Genomic DNA, 26161 nt, shown 5'->3' with positions numbered 1-26161 from the left:
AGCCTAACAAGGTTGCTTTAATTCCTTCACTACTGGCTGCCAGGAAAGGAGGTCTGCACCTGGCAAACACTCTCAACACATCACCTCAAACTGCTAGGAGCAATCCATACTAAAAAGGGTATTTTTTCAGAGGCAGTTAGAGACAAAGTTGTTTTGGCTCAGAATCTTGTAGATGATCTTCTATAAAGTCATTCTTTAAAAAACATGACATTATTTATGCTCTTTGTCTACCTCTTTCCTGGCAGAAAATGTTTTCCTTTCAAAGAGGGAAATTTAAATGAGGTTTCAAATATTGTCCAAAAATTGTGTCCCAACATGCCTATCTCCTATCAAACATTTTAATCATCTTTCCCAGCCCCAGCCAACACTCAGTACTGCAATTTTGATTAAACAAGCCATCTCTTTATTCCTCAAACTAATTACACAGGTACATCTCTTTGGCTTTCAAAAAAGGCTCTCCTGTTAACGGTTTGTACCCACTGGCTACGCTACTCAGGAATGGCATAACGAGGAAAATAAATTAGGAAACACAAAGGAAACTCCGGGGCGCCAACACATTGCTCAGAATAGGATGTGCATAGAGATGGGAACACCACCTGTGCCACGTTCACTGGTTTCTGGCCAGAAGGATGGAAAACCCCCCTGTGTGACAGTACGTACCCCTCCACCAAAAGGGGGTCCATGTTTTCGTTTTCTTTAACAAAAGAATGAGACACAGGGACCGGTGGGAGAAAGGTCAGTGGGCTTCTCCACCTTGACTACTCAATCTGTGGGGCTAAAGCACTCTAAACTCCCAACTAAGAGCACGGGAAGGGACGCAAGTGTGGAATTGCCATGGCTCCCCTTCAGGAATGCCTTTGTGCCCGCTTTCGTATGGTCAGTGAGAGGCAACCACCAGCAGGAGAATGGAGAGCAGCTCAAGCGTCTATAAGCAGAGGCAGCCTTGAGCAATGTCTCTGCCATCTGAACACCAAGAGGCTGGGTATGGAGAGGCAAACTTTGAAGTTGTACAAGATGCCCATAGCCTCTGCTGTGCTAGTGGGGATCCACAATCTGACAGCAAACAGCTATGACCGAGGAGAGACGTTGACTCAATCTACTACAGGAAGGTTTCTGCTCCTCTCATGTAATATTCTCACACAAATTACTATTTCAAGTGTTTAGTAAGAGAGAAGCACATAAATAATATTCACTGCATTATCTGTTCCTTATTGCTGTATGGAAAGGATTTTCTCAGTAAAGAAAAAAGGCGTTAAAACACACAGTGTACTAGTTATGCCCCATGTACACGTGTGCTATGGCGAATTTCTACCCACTTGTCAATGTCCCTTTTAATGTAGCATCTTTTAGGCTACTCACGTTCGCACAGATTTGCGCTCCCAGCTGTTGCAGGTTGCCACTGCTTCTGGTTATATCCAGGGCAGCAGCGATCACAGGTTTCCCCACAAGTATTATGCTGACATTCACATTGAAACCTACAGAAATGAAAACCTCTTATTCTACTGAAGCTGGACTGAAACTTCTTTTCTTAATTTTATTGCACTCCAAGACTTAAAGATAGTGTGAAAAGGACAGGACATAAGCTTACATGTCAAGAAGTCAAACAGTAACACTGGAACATTTTGAAACTTTCCTAAAATCCTTCATGACTGATTACTTTAATCATGTGATTATGAGTTTATTAGCATAAATTACTCATAGAGAACATTTATAATTGGACTCAACAGACTGGATTATAAAGCTTTATGCCAGAATATTAAATGATATATAACAATTTAGGATATATCCTATTTTAGCTTCATTCCAAGGCTCAAGCTTGTTGACCTACAGTAAATCAAAATATTTATCACCTTTATATGCAAGCCTTCATCATTTTTTCATTATGTTCTGTTTACACTAAATTTACTAGTGTTTTTAATAATCCAAGATCATAACTTCATCTTGCTATTTTTAAAATAGTGCATACCATTCATCAAGAAAATGTAGTTCATATTTATTTTGATTTAGCTGAATAGCCTCCTTAAAGTGCAGGTTCTCATTATGGGCTAGGTCTTACTATCATGCATAGTAACCAAATCCCAGAAGGAACAAAGAGACCTTGAGACTGGAGAGGCATTTTCCAATATTCCTCTCTTACCTGTGTAGTAAAATAGCCAAGGAGGAAAGCGGTTTTCGAATATAATCATCCTATTCCCATAGATTTCACACCTTCTAGATTTCATGGCTTCTGTACTTGGCATAGACAGCTGGAAATAGCCACCCATCTGCCCACTTACTCTTCATTAAAACATGACTGAAAACATTGCACTGTCCTGATAAAAGTTTGTTTCAATACCATTATGAATAGGAAGAACAGCTGGTTTAAACCAAGCTTTTAAAATATGCTTTAGATGACAGCCTGATTATTCACAGTCACTTCCCTGTAGCAGGTGAGCCAAGGAGCCTGGTCTAATTCCTTGTGAAATCAAGATGGATAACATAAACTTCACAGGGAAAGGGAATAGTTCATTCCGTTTCTGTTTTTATTTTTCCTAGTAATGATCAAAAGCCATCAGGTCTTGACTGAGCTCAGTTACAATGCTCAATAGTTCCAGGGAGTTCATTAACTTTGGTTTTGAGTTGGCTTTCTAATTCCTGCTATTGAGAGGTGGTATGAAGCCATGTTTTCCAAAAAGAATGAGGGGGTTCTTAAAAGTTATTGCATCTGCCAAACTCTAAGTAGAGACTTTTTATTATTGTATTTCATATATAATAGCTCTTGACTTGTTTTCTTGTCAATCATTAGCAGATTCTAGTTTTTTTAATATAATCAAAAATCCCTGCAAGACTATATCCTTCTATAATAATAATAATAATAATAAAGTAATTTGAAAACATTCATATATTGTTTTTCTCATATTAAATTAATGTCATGCTCTGTTTACTTACCGGTACTGGTTTTCAGTGCTCTTTGCATTACATACTTCAGCATGGCCATGGCAAACACATCGACCACCAATACTGATGTCCTTTATACTGTAGTAATACTATGGAACAAGCACAAGAAGTTCGTATAGATCTTTCCTTATTTGCATTATGTCAGAAATATCAACATCAGATTGTCAAATCTTATCAGAATTGCAAAGGCATGCCTTTACAGAAGGCCAGTGACAGGCAGCCAATGGTCAAACCTCTGTTGATGTCTGATCTCAGTAAGAGTACCAGCAAATCAAACGCAATACCCCTGGGGTGCCTGATAGCAACAGGCTTGTGCAGCTCACACCAAATGCATAATGCTGTAGCTCTCTGTTCCCCAGCAGCTACACGGCCACCAGTACCCAAGCCCAAAGCTTGTTCAAAGCCAGCTTGAGGATGGAGGTGTAAAGGCTGTAGCTCTCTGTTCCCCAGCAGCTACACGGCCACCAGTACCCAAGCCCAAAGCTTGTTCAAAGCCAGCTTGAGGATGGAGGTGTAAAGTACTGTCAAAGCATCACTTTGTGAGACCTCACCAAACCAGACATGCTGGTACGGGCAGTGGAGTTTCCCCCGTTCAGTCAGACGTGATCACTAAATGCTAGAAACAGACTGAAACCACCAGCTCAGTCAAAATCACTCCCAACACAATCTGGATTTGAAACTGTGATCTGAAGCTGGAACCCTTTGTATCTCATCCTCATGCCTTGCAGGCACCCAGGCAACAGAAGATAAAAATATAATTGGTTCAACTAAGTGAAAATATCATTACTGTATACATATCAACAGTAAATTCTGCATACATTTTTGTAGCTCAGAAGTTGTTTCCTTGTCTCCTTAGACAACCAGGCAGAATGGAGAGCTGGTTGTAAATCTTGGTCTCTACGTACCCCCAGAAAAAGTTAAAGGGGCAGATTGAAAGCCATGGATGAGGAGAATAAGGGTCATAACATTGTGCTGTTATGTCTCCTGTGCTCACACTATTCACAATACAGCCCCTCTACGTGGTGTCTCAGTGGTGAACCCTCCTCTCTACTCAGCACTGGGGAGGCCACAGCTGGAGCACCAGGTCCAGTTCTGATCAGCCCAAGAGAGACATGGACATACTGGAAAGAGTTCGATGAAGAACCATGAAGATGATGAGGGACTGGAGCACCTGTCCTGTGAGGAAGGGCTGAGAGAGCTGGGACTGTTCAGCCTGGAGAAGAGAAGGCTCAGGAGGGAATTTATCCATGTATGTAAATACCTGAAGGGAGGGTGCAAAGTCGATAGACCCAGGCCCTTGTCAGTGGTGTCCAGTGACAGTGGGCACAAACTGAAACACAGAAGGTTCCCTCTAAACATCAGGAACCACTTTTTCACTACTCAGCACTGGGGAGGCCACAGCTGGAGCACCAGGTCCAGTTCTGATCAGCCCAAGAGAGACATGGACATACTGGAAAGAGTTCGATGAAGAACCATGAAGATGATGAGGGACTGGAGCACCTGTCCTGTGAGGAAGGGCTGAGAGAGCTGGGACTGTTCAGCCTGGAGAAGAGAAGGCTCAGGAGGGAATTTATCCATGTATGTAAATACCTGAAGGGAGGGTGCAAAGTCGATAGACCCAGGCCCTTGTCAGTGGTGTCCAGTGACAGTGGGCACAAACTGAAACACAGAAGGTTCCCTCTAAACATCAGGAACCACTTTTTCACTGTGAGGTTGACTGAGCACTGGCACAGGTCGCCCAGAGAGGTTGCAGAGTTTCCATCCTTGGAAATATTCAAAAGCTGACTGTACATGGTCCTGACCAACCAGCTCTAGGCGCAGGAGGGGTTGGACTGGATGACCTCCAGACATCCCTTCCAACTATTGTATGATTCTGTGATTCATTTTGGTTGCACATACCCACCCTGCGTTTATGTAGGTGGAGTTGGCTGGGCACGGAGAAGATGCTTCCCCAAGGCAAAGAGCTTTTCCAACTGGCTCTCTTTGCTCTAGGCAGGTGAAGAACAGTAAGTGGGATATACAGGCTAGGAAATAGTTCAGAAGGCAAAAAGTATCTCTATTCAAATATGCAGATTCATTTCTAACCGTGCCTACCATTTTCATACTGTAAGTAAAACTTTCTAGTAAAAATTTTCAAGTAAAACTTTCAGTGTTTTCAGCACAGCTAGAAATGATCACTGTGACTCACCAACATACTTGACAGTGGTTTTTGGTATAAGAGTCTTCACAACCCAGTCTTATAGTTTCATACAGCTTTCCAGAGCTATGCTTTACTACTAACAGTAATTGTACTGTCACTGGTTAGTAATAAGTCAAATTAGTAACCGGCCAACACAATTAATAGGCCAAAATGCCACACTTCAGACATAAAACATACTCTCGGTAATTCAATGTGTCATGAACTCAAACAATTAACAGGGGAAGCCAGGAAGTTACTTGGATAGGAGAACAGAACGGATCTGGTTTTCATCTGTTTCTGTAGTAAGTTTAACACAAAGATTTTCCTTAATAGCAACTCTTTTCTAGATTTGGAAGGTCTCTACAATGAAAACTTGTGCTCTCTTTTAACAATTTAATGAAAAAACAGCCAACATTTTATTAATCTATCCTACATCCCATGCATATGATAACATCAGAATTTTCTTACACTAAAGCTGTGCTGCTTGCCAAGTAAACTAAATACTGCATTTACATCTGCCTGTAAGCAACAGCTTAAAATTTACTTAAGACAATAAAGGTACTTAATGGGAGTGCTATCAAGTAACTGGAATAGTTTTATGTTTTTCAGTGCAGAAACCCTCACACACGTTTGTGCAGTGCCTCACCCCAGGGCTTCCTCCAATTGTTACCAAATCTTCATTTTAAATGAAAAGGTTAAAAATAACAATACAATATGAAGCCTGCAATCTCTCGAAGTATATGAATTTCTATGCAGTGTTCCCTTGAGGGAGCTGAATTTCCTTACGTCTCCCCACCAAATGAGAGCGGGACTTTGGCTTTCAAGCCAAAAGAAAGATAGTAACTTTTGAGTACATCCTTTGATTCCTGCTCCTTCAGAAACTCAGGTACTGTTTCCTGAAAATCTTTCGTTGAATAAATAAGGGAAAGTAGTGTCAAATAAAACTGAAGAGATTTAGTTCCTCAGCTCTGTGTAAAATAGTTTAGAAGATTTCCACTTTGGCTCCTTATAGTTCCCTTGACGCGCCCAACTTCCTTCCATATTAAAAAAACAGGGAAAGAAGACAGTCTGTTACAAAATCATCACTCATTACTTCCCCTCCATAAATCTGTGCTGAGCCAGTTACCTTCTGGTCTCAAACGAACCTGGAGAAAATATGAGGATTTAAAGGTGGGTCACTATAAATTTAGATTGTTAGAATGTTGCAAAACTTAAAATATTCAGATCATTTTTTGGTCTTTAACATGCTGAATATAATTACTGGGTATATCTCAGTGAAAACAGTACTTACTCTACGGGTTACAGTGGGGTCTCGTTGAGCTTTCGATATCAAGTGTCCAAGAAGTGTATTAGTTCTGAGAAAATGAAGGCGAATGTTTGTTGCTTTTGTGAATTCTCGAAGACCAGGGGAGTAAGTGAAGTTTTTTGCTCCTGGGCGGCCATTTACCAAAGATACTACGATCTAATAGAGAAGTAGGCACATTTTTGTTAAAACATATCAACTGCAAGTGTCAGTAGCGACACAGAGCAAAATTAATACAGAGTCCAAAAACTTACTAGTGTTTCTGAATACATTTGCAGTAATAACTATACATTTCATACTGAAGTCAGAACATAGGGAAAAATGGTGTTGTTAGTCTTGGACCCTCCTGGATTTTCATTACCTATATGGCACATTTGAAAAAAAAAGCGCCTCTATCTGTTTTGCAAAGAGACATTAAAACACCCAAAAAGTTTATGATTTTATAGAAAAAAAGTAATATGAATAGTTGCAAATAGTTACATTAACAGTTGATAGTGTCAATGAGAGTTTTGCCTGAGTAAAAACCATCATGTTTTGGCTCTTTCCCAAAGCACATTTATTTTTGGGTTAAGGCACAAACATTCCTGGAAAATATTATTGTTACCAGGTCCAGTGCCTGGGAGCGTATTAATGGTCTTTTGGAAGAAAGTACACAGTGTTGCTTTAGAAAATCCCCTCACATGAAAGGAGGTTTATCTTACTTTCAAAACAAGGGCTCCGGTACTTTTTTATTTTTTAAAGAGACGGATGCCAGCAGCCTAGCAATCATAAATCTCTGGTAAATTAAAAATCCAGTGTGCGCATATACAACCAAGTCAGAGAATTTCATTTATTTGTAACCAACCAGATAACAGATTTCTATTTTCAAACAGTTCCTATACTCCAAAGTATCTAACAAGGGAATGGTGACAGTTCCGATTGCAGCACAATTCTTTTAGGAAAAGTCATACAGAACATAACAGGGGATGGCACCAGCAATGCTCCTCTATGGAAATTACTCTTTACAATATTTTATTAGGGAAATTTTATAGATATGTTAATAAACAAACTCTAATGTAAAACTACCACCCCAGATCCATATGCTCAAAAACTCTGGATAACTCTGGAGGAGTTCAGATCTGGATTCTAACCACATCAGGTGTAAAAGGAGAATGTCAGCAGGAGCCATGAGCACAGCCAGGACTTTAACATTTATTCAAGTAATACCAGCCACAGTTCTGCCTAGCAAGGAACAACGGCTAAAATCACAGCAAGGCTTTTCCAAATACATGTATTCTATTATAAACATATAGCATTTTATGGATTTTTAACTTACTCTTGAATGGTAAATACCTGTTTCTACAACCCTTAATCGCACGAGCAATCCTGATGCAGTAAGTTGTGCTATGTGCATTGGAACTATTCAGAAAATGCAGTCAACACCTTCAAATGCATGTGGCTAAAGTGAGGCACCTAAATAATAATAAAAATCAGCAGAGGTGGCTCTGAGCGGCCCCTACGTCCACAGGGAACAGTGAAAGTTAGGAGGAGCCAGCTCACCCTCCAAAAATCTTACCAGCTACTAGAGTGCTTGGTTATGGACTTATTAATGTAGATTCAAGCAGTCGTCGCTGAAAAATTACTTCCAGTTCTAGGTTTCCATTGAAACAGCAAACTTCTGAAACTGATGCTATTTGCTTGTGTCACACATTACTTTTCGGAAAGCACTTACCTCTCCGTTTTCCAGAGGCAAAATGCGAGAGTATTCTGTGCTGCAAAGGACATCGCTGTCCCTCCTCAGCGGAAGATTAGCTTCCTTTCCAAACCGCTCCAAGCAATCTGCTTTGGAGTCTAGTCAAGTGAGAACAAAATTATTTTTATATGTGAAAATAAACACTGTTGTTCTAATTTAAATTATTGAAGAAGTATCCCCTGTGCTTTTAGGTAAATTCTTCTCCCCCCCACAATTGAATAGTAACAATGATTGCTTTACTTAGTGCAGAAAAATGGAAATTCCTATTTAAAAAAAAATTAAAAATGTCTCATCCTAAGCAGTTCAGCAGTGCCTGACAGACATGGCACAATATTTCTCACATCACCACAAAGAAGCTATACTCCATGATTTTGCATTTGTTTTTCTCTTTGGTTTTTGCAAGGAACTTCAGGGTCCCATAGGATGAAGGACACTGTAGTTCTGACATACCAAAAAACCAAAACAAACAAAACAAAACTTCCCAACAGACTGAAAAATACTCATGTACTGAGTTACGCTTTCAAAACATCACACTCATTTTTCGTTACACTCTTGTCACTGATTCATTGTGGAAAACTAAGACAAGAGAAATGTATTTGACATTCACTTCCTTCACTGCAGTTGAAATCTTTAGTGAGGCCAATGGTCTGATTTTCCAGCTACTGGGCAAATGATTAAAGAAACCTGTCTACAGAACAGCAGTGACACAAGGATTGATACTCACGAGCAAAATATTGCCAGGGGGTGTAAGTTCTTCCAAAGTCCACTGATCTTTCTAAGATCCAGAGATCTGGACGAGGAGAATTTGCAAACTTGATAAGGATATAGGCAACATGGAAGAGCTGGTAACAGAATATACATAGATCTTATCAGGAGCATCATTGAACTAAGAGACATTTGCAGCATCCTGGTACATCTGTGTTGCATTCCAATAACGTTATTATGCTTGTAGTCAAAAAAGATCACAATAATATTAGAGAAACTGCACACACTCTTTATATTGGGACTCCTTTGGTTGCCTTTGATAGTAATCTAAGCCACCTGCTCTCTCACTTTAAGAATATTTCTAGATAATTTTGCCCCTTGACAGACTTTCCAAGTAACAGAAGCAAGCCACGCCAGAGTTTTGTGGGTATCAAATAACACAGGAGAAATTCTTATGACTAGTAGCTCACTCATTGTCTGAAACAGCTCAAAGAGCCTCATCAGCTCAAGGTTCCCAAGGCCAAGAGTCCCATCTGGTTTCTTTAAGTACTCATTGTGTAGCACAGCAATAGACCAGAAACAGAAAGCTCCCAAACACTAGAGCAAAAATGGATTTGACAAGGAAGGCAATCTTACTCTAAGTCTCTTGAGAAATTCCACAGTCATAAAAATCAGAATATGAGTAAAATTACCTCTACACAAAAGGCTGAACACACAGTACGGTACACACAGTACAACTGCTCACTAGACAGGAGTATCAAGCAAAATAAGTGGCAGCCATTCTGTTGACAAAACCATGACAGAACCCGAATTATGCACAGCGACTGCACGGGTGGAGTAATGCCCTTAAACTACTGATGGAGAGTCTCTACACCAATTGTCACAAATAGGTGAATACTTTGGGGATGGTGGCAACACTTCCTGTTACCAAGTTTCTGATAATCTTTGACTAAGTAAATTTTGCTACTTGACTGGCAAGTTTCAGAATAGGGATATGGCCATATGGACACTACGTGTCATCCAGTAGGGCCATTCAGCATAAAGACTGGTATCCTCCCACGAAAGTATAATAGTTCTGAAATTACTAAAAAAAAATAAAAATGCTGCATGTTCTTACTTTGCCCAGCTGCATCTCTCAAGGGACATTGCCATTTTCAAACCAGGTTTGCACTGGGCAGGCAACTGCCTATCCATTAAAATTCTTGCTTCTGCTATGTTTTAAGGTCTTTCTTTGGGAGTCTCATCTTACCTGCACATATGTTAACATATGTGGATAACACTCTGTGTGTTCATCATTACAGATTTAATCAAGACAAATGGTTTAGAAAGCACAAGAGGAAATGAAAGAAGCATACAGAAATGCTCCCTGCCTTCTCCAGGACCCCATTGCTTGTAGTCACGTTATGGAATCATTACAACAATGACCTTCTACCTACTCTCCAAAAAAAGCAGATGACATCTGCTGCAGCTTGTCATGCAGTTATTATATTCTTTTATTCAGATGCTACTCAAAGTGCTGACACAGCCAGACCCATCTCATCTCTCGTAACAGGTCATACCTTCTCACAAGCGTGAGCAAAATAGTAGCAGTGAATTCCATTTCCACAGTTCTTCCATGCTGCTGAAGAAATATGAGATGTGCTCACTTACATATCAGTGCCACCCCAGGCTATAAGCATCTGCTTTCATAAGCATCTAAAGGATAAAGTGGCCAAAATGAAAGCACATAACCGGTAAAACAGCTGATTCAGCATGTGGCACCCATCAAACACCTATATGCCACATCTGATATGCAGCCATGGAATTTGCTTAAGCCTGTGACTACTCAATGCGTGTGAAGTGGAAGTGCTGTCCAATATGTGTGTTACATCAGGAATCCCGCAACGCGTGCCTCTGCCAAGTCTGCCAGTGCAAGAACTGGTTCCCAGCACCACACCTGGCAAACTTCCACGCAAACTGCAAAATGGAAGTAAAAAAAAATAAAAATGTATGTCAACTTCAACCTGCCGTTGCATTTATGAAAATCTTCAACTCACGTGCAGCTCACCTCACATCTCAGTCTGAAATACTGCCTGGGTTTGTAAAGTCTCATTCAGGAAGGAGATAGGTCTTGATAAAAATTGAATTAGTGTTAATTATTTCATGACAACATATCACCAAAACTTACTCACCAACCCTATCATCTGTCTTGGTTATGACTTCATATGGGTGCCAATGATTTGGTCCTGACCTGGATCAAGGATGCAGAATAGCACCTGAAAATCTGAATTGCCACTATGGTTGAATACTGATCACGTTCATGAATGGTCTCTCTGCTGATCTGATGAGGCAACAATGGAAGGAAAACATTCCTTGTCTTAGTAAATAAATCCTAGCTAAAGATAGAAGAGTAACCTTGTTGATAAAAGATATAGAAAAACAACTGTTAAAACCAATTTTAATCACATATTCAAAGCTGTCCTTTCACTAATTTAAATCTTGATCCCATCGCTGAAACAGAAATAAGACCTGCCCTGAAATAAAGGCATAATAAACTCAAAGCAGTGTTTGTCTTCAGTCATTCTGTTTTGGGAAAAAGTTTCTTCATTTTTGAAAAAAATGCTTATTTGGTTGCTATTTTGCTTGCTTTTCTCTTATTAAAGAAACAACCATTTTTCAAAAACTGTGTTAAGAATGTAAATAAGCATTAAAAATAACTGTTCTTTTGTTGTAATAATATAATAGTTATATAAAATATGTAGAATTATATAGTGATATATAACTATATAAAATATATGGCTATATATATAACTATATAAAATAGTTATATACCAAAAAAAAAAAGTCACAAAAAATCTGAAATGTGGTTTAATCAAAATTCTGACAGTTTTCCTACATGAATAAAGAATTGAGTTTAAAAGTTGAAACAGCATTTTGTTTCCAGTAATGTAAACCATCCACTCTGGAAATGCATGCTCGAAAAAGGATGTATTCCTGTAAATGTCCCAACACCATATCCTGCTGTAATCATGCAGCATGGGTCAAACATGATGGATTGTCAACAGCTGGAATTTAACCAGTTTCATATTGATGTGACCTTTTCCTGTTCACTCAAGTTTGTTCAGATTGGAAATGTTCTTGCAGGCAGTGACCTCAAAGATTTATAAAAACCCAGATAATTTTTTAAAAAAAATCATCCAGTCGACTGAGCAAAATGTCTTGCTCATCCGAGAACAGAAATTATAATTCAGTGTTAGGCATTAGTGATATTTTATTATAAAGACAGAAGCATTTCTATAGAAGCCCTTACAGGCGAATTTAAGACTGTCTTTAAAAGAGCTCATTTAAATTGAATGAGAATCCCACTGTACCATTGTTGATGACATAATATTCATCATCTCTAAGAGCATGCGTACTACTTATTTTAACCCAACAGAAAGAAAACTTCCTATGACCTATTGCATTCTCACAATAATTCTAAAAATTACAATAATAGTTACTAAAAATATTTTCTCTGTTTCCTCCTTAAAGGTTTAAACAACTCCTTAAAAAGAGACATTTCCAAGATTTGTTTGAATCCTGAAATACAAATGCAAATGTAAGAAAGATGTGCATATATGGAAGTATAGTATATTCTCCTCCATTCCTACCACCATAGACTCAATACAGAATACTAAAATACTGGAATGACTTGTTAGTTAAATGCTGGACATAAACTAGTACAAAAGAAAAACAAGCTATGTTCTGAACAAATGTGCATCTGTGTACTGCACACATAGCAAAGGATTGCTCTCCCTTTTTGGCTCATGAAGAGTAAAAATTCCTGGAGTGCGGATTACAAGCACACAACTAGAGCCAGGTAGATCATCTATCTGAGGTATACAGAATACCTCAAGATGTGTTCAAAGAGATAAGAACAATAATCTCTCCTCATGTAATCTAAATCATAGAAGTATGAAGAACAGCTGTTTCCAGCACAATAGTATTTCCTCAGACTGTATTAGGAGATACATCCACACCACCAAAACTTCCCTGGACACAGTATGACTGTTCTTCTAGGCTTCAGGCATTATCCTGAGTAATATCACTGGGGCTAGCATTGCAGATCAGGCAGAAGATATTGAGGTCTCTGCACTGAAGGACCTCTGCGAAAGATGCCCTGCTTCTCTATTTGCTGGATACGTTAATAAAGAAAGTGAGAAAGATGCAGAAATCTGCTGATCATTCAGTACCTAAACTAAACTTCTCAGGCATGGACCAATGCAGGAGTAGGATCCAAGGAAGTAACACCTGTTCTAAAACACCCTGATTTCACAGGGTTGGTGTGTCCCATGCACATTTGGTAATGTAATGAAGCCTTAATGTCTTGATAATTTATTTTTCTCAAAGACCAAGACATAAAAATAACGATCTGGTAAGACACCGGAACAGGTTGCCCAGAAAAGTTGTGGATGCCCCATCCCTGGAAGTGTTCAAGGCCAGGCTGGATGGGGCTTTGGCAACCTGCTCTAGTGGGAGGTGTCCCTGCCCATGGCAGGGGGATTAGAACTCAATGATCTTTAAGGTTCCTTCCAACTCTAACCATTCTATGATCTATTTAAATGAAATAAAAATCCCATGTACTCTGGTTAAAATGAAAGGCTTTGATTTCTTGTGGTTGCAAAAAGGACAGCACCTCCTTTCTTCAATAACCTCTCAGTAGGACTTGAGACACCCTTGCAGATCCATAGACTTAATAAAACACTCCTGACTGTATTTGGTAATCCTCAACAAAGTATTTTGCGGATGAAACTGTAATACAACAAAATGCCAACTAGAGAGAGCTGACCCAGCCTTTCTGGCAGTCGTCAGCTACTCTTCTGGGTATCTGGGGAAGCAGTTATAGCAGAGGTGCAGAGAAAATCCAAGAGGCATTAGGTCCACTGAAGGTGTTCCATCCAGTTTAACTGCATATATATGTATACAGCAATGCTAACAGTGTGTAAACAGTGACTGGAGAGGTTCCCACTGGGCAGCCAAAGTCATTCCTTGCATGCCAGCTGCACAGTCCGGGGTGCAGAAGGCAGGAATAAGTGCAGGACTCCCATCATTGTTCAGTTAGCCCTGCACATGTTGTATTCGTATCACTTTTTCATTTAACTAGCCACTGATGCTAAAAAGCATATTTAGTTATGTAAGTCAGTGCCCACACATGTGCCTCACTGACACATCTGGAGAGGCTGTCTTTTCTCTGTCCCAGTCAATGGGCAGGACCAGGAGGGAGAAGCTCTCCATACTCCCCGGGCAGTACTCTGGAAGGAAGGAACGCTTCCAGAAATGAAAGGCTAGTCCATTGTCCAGGTTCAATCAGCCCTTGGTCTTTCTGCCAAGGCTGCAGGCAAGTACATCAATGGTTGTCAGTTATTATCCTGAAATTTCTCATGCAGACACTTTTCCATTGGGAGCTGGACAAAGACCAACTCAATGCTCATAATTATTTCTTACATATGGCCTGTTTCTTCACAGAACACTGAAGCTATTCATATGGGAAAGCATTTGTACTATTCAGACCTCAGTTTTCCAGGAGATAAACATCCCTTATGAGGGCTACAGTCCAAAGTAAAAAGAATACAGTAATACTGTCAGTGCTGGAAGGAAGCACAGGCAAGCATGGAGGGTTGGAGGCTATCAGCAGAGGTTCTGCTTCTCCTGTATTGAGTTGAAAGTGAGGTATTTAGGACAACATATCACAAAATGGAAGTAACATGTAGGAACGAGGTGGGAGAAGTATAGACATTGAGGGAAATGAGATCAGAGTGGGAACAAAGACCTGCCTAAAGGGATGCTGAAGAAGAACTGGAAGAGGACAGTGTCAGGAAAGTTAAGAAGAGCAAGACTTGAAAGATTTTTTTCCTGTATGTTTTGAGAATAATACCAAATTAATACCAAAATACATTTTATAGCCAGTGACATAGATCTATCACTGCAAATGTAAGAAAAAAAACTACTGAGCCACTCAAAAGGTCTTTAATTAAGCTTTAAGAAAACACAAGACATTGACGGTATCTTAAAGGATAATATATGAGTAAGAAAGGATGCAGCTAGGGTATTCCCCTGATTAGGGCAGGCAGCTCAGGTCAGAACGAGCTGCATGCAGAGTGACTAAGGAATAAATGGAGCTTCCATTACCTGATACAACTTTTAGAAGCTTTTATCAGACAGCTGCAAGTTGTGTTAATCTAGAGTTCACAAGCAGATTTGCCTTACTGTGGTATGAGCAAAAATCAACTAACTTCAAAGCATAGTCTTTTGTGGCAGAATCACAAATCAGCTTCTTGCACAAACTGAAAAGCTCAGAACCACAGTTCTCTAGCACGAAGCAACGTGAGATTCTCTGTGATGTTAGCATCCCTATTTTTGGATATTGCAAGGACAATATTGTACCTTCCCCAGACCTAAAAGCCCTTTTTCTCCCCATTGTGAACCAAACCAGCAGAGCAGGGGTCAGTGACGCTGCAGAAGCAGAGCTGGGTAGTGGTTCCAGGGGAAAGGCTTTGGGTCACTGCTGGGAAAGTTCAGTAGGACTGCAGAAGCTTCATGCAGCGATTCAAGTGCCCCAGTTTGAAGAGCTTCTCAGTTTTATGATCAAGGTTACACAGCTCCACACCATAGCTTGGTCTAATTTCAGGGTGAGCAGTAATATAAAGTCTTCAATAGTCAGACACAATGAATGAAATTACTATTTTGGGGACCACAGTTCAATTCAGCTTATGATACATCTCCCACCAACAACTTGACAGTTTCTCCATACAGAAGAAAGGCCTACAGAACATTTTATATTTTACAGAACGACAATTAAATTACCTGTAACTTTAGACACATTTTAAGAAATTATGTCAATCTTTTGTAAGTTAACAAATCACAACAATTAGCCAGACCTGATTAATATTCTCAACAAAAAATACTGTTTGCAAAGCTCTGGACATAAGTGAGCACTATCAAATATAAAAATTTAACCCACAAGAAATATCTACCATATAAAAGCAACTCAGAAGATTTGCTAAACTGCGAGGCTCTTTTACAAACTGTTTACATGCCTTAATTGGCAGATAACGTAAAAGTATAAAGTCCTCTACAGGCCATACCACTTATCTTAAATTTATGGTTGAGTTTCCCTCCCTCCCTAATAAAAGTACTAATTTGGACATTACATTCCACTGTGTGCCTTTAATTTACAACAGTGACTAATAATATCACTACGCAAGAACTACTCAACATAATAATGCACAAGACTTCACTGAGCCTGAGTCTTTCAGCACTGTATTATTGCCACAAAAGCACAGTAAAATGACAGATAACTAAAAGCAACAATAAAATTTGTGGGCTACACTTTTTCAAGTATAACATTTATTTTTCATCATATGCTATCACGTTATCCTGAACCTTCATCTTCTACTTCTGAAGACAAAGTTCAGAAAAATACCTGGGGGAGTATTACTGTAATACCTGCCACTAGGAAAGCCAAAGATGAGGGCACACCTGCTAAAGTTAGGCAATCCAAAGAGTCAGGGGAAGGACAACGAACTTCGGTCACACATGCCGGATTCAGAAGTTTAAAATATGTTGAAAACTAAGTTGGGAAAATCAGGACCAATTAAAGGAATAAATGAGACTTCATTTGATCCAAATATTTCAAACAAGTCAGGAATAGCCACAGTATAAGCAGGTATGTTAACAAGATGCAGAGACTGCCTCAGGGATCAACATTATAATTATTATTCAGAAGGACGGTGATTGATTAGAAATGTAACTATAGTACAGAAAGTCAGAAAGAGAAGTAAAGCAGGGCTTTTGCTCTAAGGTTTTTGCTTTTTCTCATATTACAAAGTACAGCAGAATGAGCATTTTACTAGCAAAAAGATTTAACATCCTGAAGGGGTTTTGTCTTTCAAAATCACCCCTAGCAGCAGCAGGTGGGTGTTCTGTTCCAACTCCATGGCAGTGAGCACTCAAACTTCCATCATGGTGCAACCGTTCAATCGAACATTGCCATCAAACCATGTCAAAAGGCTCCACTGGGACTTCTCTCTCAGTCTTAAAGATATAATGGCAGGAACGGAGCAAATGAAAAGCTTTTGACATTGCACTAAGTTCTGCTTCCTCTAATTGTGCGTATTTGATGACCAACTTGTAACTCAGTCATTGCTTCCCTGCATGAGTGTGTACCTTCCTCTTTGCCATGTTTTGCACATGCAAAAAGCTTTCCGTATTTTGTTTGCAGAAAAAGGTGCTTTGTGTCAAAATAAAGAACGGGACAACTACTCAGTTACAAAAACTGCATCCCTATATTTTCATTATTACAACCTGTGGTTTTGCAAGGTAGTTAGGCACACATCTAACTTTGAGAACAATTTTTCTTCCTTAAGAATTAAAACCTTCATTTCAGCTCACTTGAGGGGGGAACTGTACTCTGAAAATTTCCATTTCTGTCAACTACTGATAAAGTCTGCATGACTAACATACACTAAGCTCTTAATTTTTAGGACCCTGAAATAAGGGTAAGGTGAACTGGGGTCCCAATGTTTACCTGTTTGGTTGACTAGACTTCCTCCGTCACAGTATTTCTTTTTCTTCTCCATTATTAGTATTGTGCACTACTGTATGAATTTGGGGTGTGAGACTACTAGGCAAAATGTCAAAAGTGAATCTTGAGTTCAAACAAATCCTCAGATTAAGGTTTAACTGACTGGACACAGGTACAAGATAATGTCTGTGAAGTGAAAAAAAATAAAGTAAAAAAAAAAAATAATCACATGAATCCTGCCCTCATCCATCCACCAACTTAAATTATCCCTTCCTGATCACAAGACCTGAAGTAATTTTGATCTTTGTCTTGGGTTTCCCCGGCTTCCAAGTAAGGGAGTTCAGAGTTGCCTTTCCAAGTTGTACCAGAGGAAAGAGAAACAGGCAACCTCCTGCTGAGAAATCCTTTAATAACTACAAGAATTTTAGCACATAGAGGTTGGTCTCCAAGGAGTCCCATGAGAACAGGGCACGCAGTCTACATCCTTCCTCTGAAGGAAGGAGGTTTCTCAGAAGTTTACTCAACACATAGAAGATAAGGCGTCTGCCAGTAGGTCCTCCAAGGAAGCTAACAAGTGGGAATGGAAGTTTTGGATGGAGCAGTGCGCTATAGAAGTGGATGATGATGATGATGCACAAGTGTTGGCCACAAATACGCTGGACTACACCGCAAGACAAATTACAGCCTGCAGCCCAGTCCCGCATCTTGCAGAGACCACAGCAGATGCAAGCAGCTCAGAAGGTAAGGTCTGCTTTACTGGGAAGCAATTGCCTTCCCATGCCTATTCACACCACCCGGCTCTCCACTCAGTGTCCCTACTCCGTATGCCCAGCCTGAAAGAGACACTTCCCTACCATTTTCTGGGGAGGAATGACTGAGCAACTCCACAGGAGCACAAGGCACCAGGGGATGCAACACCCCTCAACTCTACAGTGTAACAGAAAGAGCAACACAGCTCAGAGATAGGTCCGACCACTGTGTGCTAGGGTAACGTGGATGCTGTCGTTGAAAATTCATCAACGGTCCTTTCCTTTTTGCTACAGTAGAGAAAAGGAACCAAGAAAACAGGCATGTGATTAATTTAATTAATAGACACGCAAATTCAGAAATCACAGTAGTTTAGTTTAGCTATTGATATTCTCTATCTTAAGCTGTCTAGCATTTCTGCACTGCTGGTATACTGGATCAAAAACCCCTGAATTAAGATACCCTCAAAATGAGAGCCATTCTGGTCATGTGAAGGACAGGAGCATTAAAACTCCATGTAACAGAAGAGGTAAAATAATTTGCACGTGGATCCCCAACACGATGGCAGTGAAGTCTCACAGAGAAACTTTTCTCCTTATATATTTCTCCCCTTGTTGTTAACTAAACTGAAAGCCTATTACAAAAATCTTGTCCTGCAAAATCAGTCAATAAGCAGTTACTACTGTCCAAAATATACATGTATATGTGTATTTTGCAGCCCCCATCATGTATTTATAGCCATATATTTCAGCTAGAGTGAACTTGTTGAGTGTAACTAACTTCCCTGGATCAGTGCCAAATTATGGCAGCTGAGAATCCATCCCTATGACTTAAATTACAGATAGAGAGGCTTTACTTGCCTATCACCTGCAGAGGAAATACAGGTGTTCATGTTACTGTCATATTACTAACTCATATTACACTGATTTTGCTGTCCCTTCCCCTTCAGACCATGTTATCATTACTTTTCTGCTCTAAGAAACTGTCTGTCTTGAAGATCTTGCTGGATGACAGAGAAACCAGAAAGACCCCCGAGGCAAAAGCAGGCTCCAAACATTATTCTCAAAACATGTGTATGGTAAGGGAGCATGAAATATCTCTCTCTGTGGGCCCATGGAAAAGGAGAATATGAAAGGGAAGGCAGAACCCCAGTTTCTACTGACCAGTATCTCTGGTAACCTCAGGTTAACAAATTACAGTATCTGTGCAAAAAAGCAAAAAGTCATTGAATCTCTGTGACGCTGTTAGCAAGAACATCATCAAAATTCCCAAAGGAAGATTAATAAAGGTAACTTGGTAATAAAATATAAAACATAAACCAGACAAAAGAAGGGATGGTGCTGGAAGCTGAAATCCTCCGTTCAAACATCTCTCCCAGTTGCAAAGCTTGTATACAAATGCAAGAAACGATCAAACCTCACACAACAGCTCATGCACTTACCTGTCCCAGATCTAAAGTGACATTGACTTCATTGTACTTCAAGCCCATAGAAAGAGGAGGACTTTGCCACCAGCGCTCTGTGCCATCAATTGCATTGGTGACCGGGTGAGCTTTACTGGGATCAGCAGCATTGCAATAATCACAAAACTGTCCCTGAAACACAATAAATTAAAAAAGATAGTCTTAGTTGAAATCTTATGCACTGCAGACGCATGCTGCTGTTAACTGAGATCTGGAACTAGAGCTTTGACTAAAAATGGGGTTAAATTTTGTTTCTCTCCTTATGTAGTTTAATTTCTAATGCATAAGTGATTCCCCTGGCAATTAAATTACACATTTATACCCTGAAACACACTAAATTCTATGTTACAAACTAAAATTTCAGAAATTTCCTTAAGGAAACTGAAGTCTTTCTTTATTAGTGAATTTATTGATACTTTGGTGAAAATACCTATATTACGCCTGCAGTGCTGTCTGCAGGAAATGAATGAAACAAAGATTCTGAAAACTGGATTAAGACCAACACACAAATTATCCTAAATTCTCCTACAAGACTGAGAAATATCCACATATGTACATAGCCTGATATTAGTAAAACCATAAAAAAATACCCTGTTACTTGCCTATAAGTTTGGTGTTACAATTTTATAATACTGCTTTCATTTTTTTCATGCCACTATAATACGTTCTTAATCAGAGACTTCTCAACAACAAATACTTGTGGAAAATGGATCCCATAGATGCAATGGGATCCATCCAAATGCAATGGATCCCATAGACTGTTCCCTTTCAGCTTCCCTTTAAAGAATCTCATTGTATCTTCATTTGCAGAAGTTACCACCCAATTTCCAGTTCACAACTAAAGCCACACTCTGGAGATGCACTGATAATCTCTCTTTTATAGTCTCTAAAGCTCTTTGTACTCTTCTGTACAATAACGATGAATAAACTTCAGGAAACCCAATTGTCTCTTAATTTGGCATCTTGGCTTACCCTACAAGCAGTATTTTTATCTTCAAGAAACTGCATTTTACAGTATACTAAGATTAGTGCTGAAGCATTGTTATTAGTTATTTAAGGAATTTTTTTATTGTCCCATTCACTTCTTACTCCAGTCACCTGGGTGAAGATAATCAGTGAAAATGCTAAACTATGCCAGGCACAGATCTTTCTAAAACCCCCAAAGAAAAATGATACTTCATTGAATGGCAGTACCCTCTTAATGGTTACTTCAGTTGGAGCATTGCTTAATCCATTCAGTCTGTGAACTCCTGACACTGTGTTGGCCCCATGTTTTAAAGAAGGTAATACATGCATCATTCCTTTTATCAACTAAGCATTCTCATCAAAAAGATGTGACAAAACTTTTGTTGTTTCCACAATCCATGTTGCCTGGCATGAAGCATATTCCTTCCTTTTAAGTATTAACAGAATCCCATATAACTGCCATTATTTTATTTGTTGCTGCTGTCAGACTAACCAGTGTGAAGTAACTGGAGCAACCATACTCGTCCACTTTTAATAAAGGAATAGCATTAGGGCCCTCACATTCTTGCTGGGTTCAGTCTTGCAAGCTTGGTGATTTTAAGATGTTTATCTCCAGCAGAATTTGTTTAACATCTGCCATAGTTACTAATGGGTTGGAAACTACTACATCATTCTCATGTGATACAAATACACCATCTTGTGTCATTCAAATACAGAAAGTTGTCGTTCACTGAATATTTTTGCATCAGTAATAATAATTTCAGTATTTGCATCTAGCAATGGTTCCATCCTCATCCTACTCTTCCAGAAAGCCCAGAATATGACATTGTTTCCAGAAGTCATGGCTCCTCTTAGCTGCTCTGATTCAACCTCAACCTGGCTGAGGGTTAACTCTTGAGACTTCTTGAGTTGTTTAGAGACCTACTAAATCTGCACAGGTTGGTTAACCACATCTGCGGTCATAAAACAATTCTCCTCCAGCCCTATTAGAAAAGATGGTTTCCATACAGACAACAATATGCCGTGGCAATGTCACTCCATTCCAGTGACAGTTCATTGCAGCAGACACCACACCAGCCCGTGCCAGCTACAGGCAACGCTGCCAGTTTCCACAGTGAGGACAAAGACCATCGTGTCACTATCTACAAAATCAATACACTGAGAAATCAATCCGTGCACCAACAACTGCAGTTACCACCACATCAGAGCCTCCTCCCAGTTAAGATTTTCCTGACAAATGCATACTTGGAGTTCTGACATACGTATTACAACAGTACAAACTGTCCTAAGTAGTTTCATAACGTGCACGAAACATTGTCTTTAGATCTAAATTCATGTTCACGATGATCAGGCTGGAAATACACAGGGAACAGTTGCTGCCACAGTAGTTTCAGCTCCGATCTGGAAACAGCTTCGAAGAAAGGCTGAATGAACAGAAAGCAATGAGGAGTGTTAAATGCAAGCATTAACACTTACACACACCTATGTGATTTCAGTATACCAGAGCACTTGATCTGAACTCAAGATACCACCTTTTTTTCTTTTGGGACACATAATTCTAAGAATTTCATCACAACAGCTGGAGTTTCAGTTATTTAAAATACGTTCCAGCAACCCTGCCAACAAGACAGCAAAACAAAAAAAAATAATGAAAGAAAACAAGTTATTGGGCAGAGCCGCGTTCCCTGCTTCCCACTGGCAGCATCTCAGGCACGCCACGCTCAGCCGGTCTGCGACAGGGCTTGTCTCCATTCCAGGAGACTGGGCCTGGAGACTTAGTTTGAGTTTGGCTGCAGATCACCAGGCAGGCAGGTCTGCCATCACCAGTGACCTTGTCACCATCCCTTCCCTGCTTCTCCTGAGCGAAGGAGAAAACTGGAACTGCAATGAGGGAGTTTGCCAAAATACACCGGCGTGGATCAGAGAGACACACAGGGGTGAAAATGCCTTGCCCAGAAGTTATAGAAAGCAACGACAATGAAGGATTTGTTCACGGCTCCATCCCTAGCAGATCTGCGCCCGCTGCCAGGGCAGGACAGGTATGCAGCTAAACTTCACACCCGCACACTGCTGGCAGGCAGAGCCAGGCATGCCTTTCATCTATCAGCTGCTGAAACAGATTACGCTGCAGTGCATCTCTTCACTCAACGCTGCTCTTATTAAGTCATTATCCTGCTTGCCAACGTGCTAACTAAGGGAAACGTACTGCTTTCCACAGACTGTGTCCAGTGCTGCCTTACAAGCCTTGGTTGAGCCGCCCGTGAAGGGACTGGCCACCCCATGGAGCAGCCCTTGGAAGGGCTTTAAACAACATCCAAACGCTCTTTCTGGGTTTCCCAGGTCCTACAGGCTTCATTAAAAGACACATCATCAAACGACAAGCTGAACAAGAGAGCCCAATGGAAGAGCAGAGGAAATGAAGCTGGGGTTACTCTTCTCTTTGCCTTATTTTCAGTGCCTGGGATAGCACTGGCAGCAGAGCTGCCTGTTCCCTTCATCTGAATGAAGATCACCCTTCACATCACCTTTCCAAATTTTCCCTGTTCTTAAAGAGCAACAGCTGCAATCCACCCTTGCAGAGACTCCAAAAATTAGTGACTCAAGTGTACAGCGTTGCTTTACCTTGAACTGGCCTGACATGGTGGCTATTACACCCATCACTTCATGTAAAAGCCACGTGACCTTCACTCAGAATCTTAAGAAACAACATGAGAATAGTTATGCTGATTTAAAATCCTTCTGTGTAAGCTCAGCTTCTCTAACAGTTTAATGCACTTCTCTCCACTTTTCCATGAAAGAAGAGATTCTCTCATTTCCAGTGTCTTTGAACTCGCGAGGTGGAGTGGCTGGATAATACGGACATTGTGCTGTTATCGCGTTCTCCGTGGCTGCATTTCCCTGGCCTTTTGAAAGACTTTCCAACCCTTCTTGGACCACAACTGGTAAACCACAGAAGTATTCATGTTATGTATCTCAATGGGGCTTTGTTAGAACTGGAAAGAGACGCTGCTGTGCCCGTGCTTACACAAATGCTGCAGGAGACACAACATGCCTCCTTGTGCCAGGGCTGAGCTATCAGTCCTCCTTTTGGGAACTTGCATCAGGCATGAACCATAACTGCCCTCTAACCTAGGACCCGTAAGGCAAATATTTAACAAGAGGAACTCCCCCCTTCCTAGCCTCTTCCTACATACAGCAAGCCCTCATTTCCAGTTGGGTGTCAGTATACAAAGGGAACAATTACAAAAGCCATCAATGACCATGTGCACCACACAACAGGTTTTGCTCTGCTTACTTGAGGTGCTTATCTGATGTTTGCCTTAGCTGATCTTTGTTATGCTGTGACTTCTGATATTCCAAGGCACGTGTCCCTTCCAACCTAGACAATTCTATATTTCCATTAGTATGAGATTTCACTGCAGCAGTGGGCTATGGCATGCTGCCGGTCTTGCTATTCACCTGGTGGCACAGTTGTTTCAGGCAACTTTAAACATGGGTGTTCAGCATGGAGGGAGGGATGCCTAAACTTCAGAGGTGTGTTAGAAACAGAGGACCAAGCAGTTTCCTGATCATCACAACCTTTTTTTTTTGTAACCTTAGTTTAAGCACGTAATGCCTGTGATGCAGTTTTCCCATTAGTAAAACTGTGTGTTACTCAGCCTGTAATCTCCAAAGCACTTTGAGCTCTCTATGACAGAGGGCACTACACAGATGTAAGGTAAACTGAGGTCTCACGGTGGTGGTGGGGGGAAGCAAGGCAGAGAGAAGCTAAGGACAAAGCACACTGCTGGCTGTGGCTGCCTAATGAACTGTGAGGGCAGGCTGCGTGATGGTGCATGCTCCCTTCTGGCACAAGACAGAGCGCGTACACTGCACCCTCTTAGTCCTCTCCCCCTCTCTTGAGCATCTGTCCCCACTAAAAAACAAGAAGAAAAGCTCTCTTATCCATTGCAACCTCTTCTGAAAGCAGATACTAAGAGTTATTCCACTAGTCAAACATACAAACACTTCATAAGACTTCAAAACGCTAATCCTTCTTCCAAGATGCTAAAAATTCACTTGCATTCTTTCTGTATTGCCTGGAGTCAGAAAGTGGACCTTAAAGCTTTCCAAATCCCTTTCAAATTGCAGCTTAATTCTGGCTCTCTTCTCCTCCCACTAAGAGAGAATACAAATACAACAACTTTGGAAGGTTTGAAGCCTTAGGAAAGTCCCCCCTCTAACAAAGTTCTGATCAAGCTGATACTGAACATCAGTCGGAGTACATCACAGAGTTTGTAGCATTGTTACTTCTTCCTTACTCTCTAAAGGACATGTTCATACAAGTTTCTACCACAGGAAAGATACATTTCCATTAACCCTTTGCCAGCAGCCTTGCCATTTATTGTTGTCTTTCTTGCAACCGGCACAGAACGTGTGTAACAACCTCATGCTGTGTGCTTAGGAGAGAACATCACCATCCTCTCTGCGCTGCGTGCTTACACTCCCTGTCAGAGTCCCAAGGAATCTCCAGCTTTCTCCCACAAGGTGTAGATGCTAAGCCTCACACTCAGCATGTCTAAAATGCCACAAAGCCACCCAACTACAACCGGACAACCTTTCCTGCCACCCCTGGAAAGACACCCACTCTGCCGGGAGGAGGTTACCAGTGGAGTGCGTCCCCATCCATCCCCCCCCCCGCCCCAAAAAAACCTCACTGCTTTTACTCCCAGAAGCTTCACGCTGCTCTCTCACGGGACCCAGCGCTGAAGCCACACAACAAACCCCGCGTGGGTACCACAAAACCCCGCGTGGGTACCGCTCCCAAAGCCACCTCCCGGTGCCCCGGCAGGACCAGCGGCTCCCGCTGCATCCCCGGGAGCGGCTGCGGGGCTGCAGGCGGGGGGTGACAGCGAGGACGGAATGGGGGGGGGGGACACACACCCCTCCAGAGGGTGGCGGGACACCTGTGGGGCAGAAGCCCCCTCCGCCTGCCTCCGCGCTTCCCCGCGTGGGGTCCCGCAGCATCTACAGACGCCTCGATTTTAGGAGGCCACGCACCCCAAGGTAAGGCCAGCGCCCCCGGAGGGGCCGGGACGCCCCCAAAAAGGACACACCACAGTGACACACCCCCCCCAGATGGCATGGGATGGGGAGGGTGCTGTCAGGGGAAGGCGGGGGTTGGAGAGGGGAGTGTGGGGGGTGTCCCGGTTCCACGGGGCGGCCCCATTACCTGGATGGCGCGGCCCAGGGGGGCGGCGGGCGGCCCCCCGACCAGCTTGCAGTACAGCTCCGGCCGCCCGCCGCCGCCGCCAGCCGCCTCCCCGCAGGTGGCCGTGGCCGAGATGCCGGCTGCCGCCGCCAGGTTGAAGTAGGGCGGGTGGAGGCTGAGCCCTGTCCCCCGGGAGCCGGGGGGCTCCGCCAGGCAGAGGGTGAGGAGAGGCGGGAGCAGCGCCCAGAGGAACGGGGAGCCCGGCGCCGCCGCCATCCTGCGCCGGGCTCTGCCCTCACAGCCCCCCCGGGGGGGGCCCTATAGCTGCGGTGGGCGGGCTGGGATGCGATGGGGGGCGGTGGCAAGAGGCGGGGGGGGGGGCCGCCCGCCCCCTGCC

General features: G+C 41.7%; 1 protein-coding gene across 1 annotated transcript in view; it reads right to left on the bottom strand.

The window, feature by feature from the left end:
- LOC106885936 (laminin subunit alpha-3-like) overlaps window positions 1-26040 on the bottom strand; it is a 65682-nt gene extending 39642 nt beyond the window's left edge. The window contains exons 1-7 of the mRNA XM_014938460.1: window positions 25786-26040; window positions 19587-19739; window positions 8876-8993; window positions 8131-8249; window positions 6408-6578; window positions 2929-3026; window positions 1360-1475 (exon numbers count right to left, since the gene is read on the bottom strand). Of these exons, the coding sequence (XP_014793946.1) occupies window positions 1360-1475; window positions 2929-3026; window positions 6408-6578; window positions 8131-8249; window positions 8876-8993; window positions 19587-19739; window positions 25786-26040 (1030 nt within the window). The remainder of the gene's footprint in view (window positions 1-1359; window positions 1476-2928; window positions 3027-6407; window positions 6579-8130; window positions 8250-8875; window positions 8994-19586; window positions 19740-25785) is intronic.
- Between the last annotated feature and the right edge of the window lie 121 nt (window positions 26041-26161).

The sequence above is a fragment of the Calidris pugnax genome, unplaced genomic scaffold, assembly GCF_001431845.1.
Source record: "Calidris pugnax isolate Ruff unplaced genomic scaffold, ASM143184v1 scaffold13, whole genome shotgun sequence".
NCBI lineage: Eukaryota > Metazoa > Chordata > Aves > Charadriiformes > Scolopacidae > Calidris > Calidris pugnax.
The sequence above is the reverse complement of the archived record's forward strand: the minus strand, read 5'-3'. Positions and strand labels throughout refer to the sequence as shown.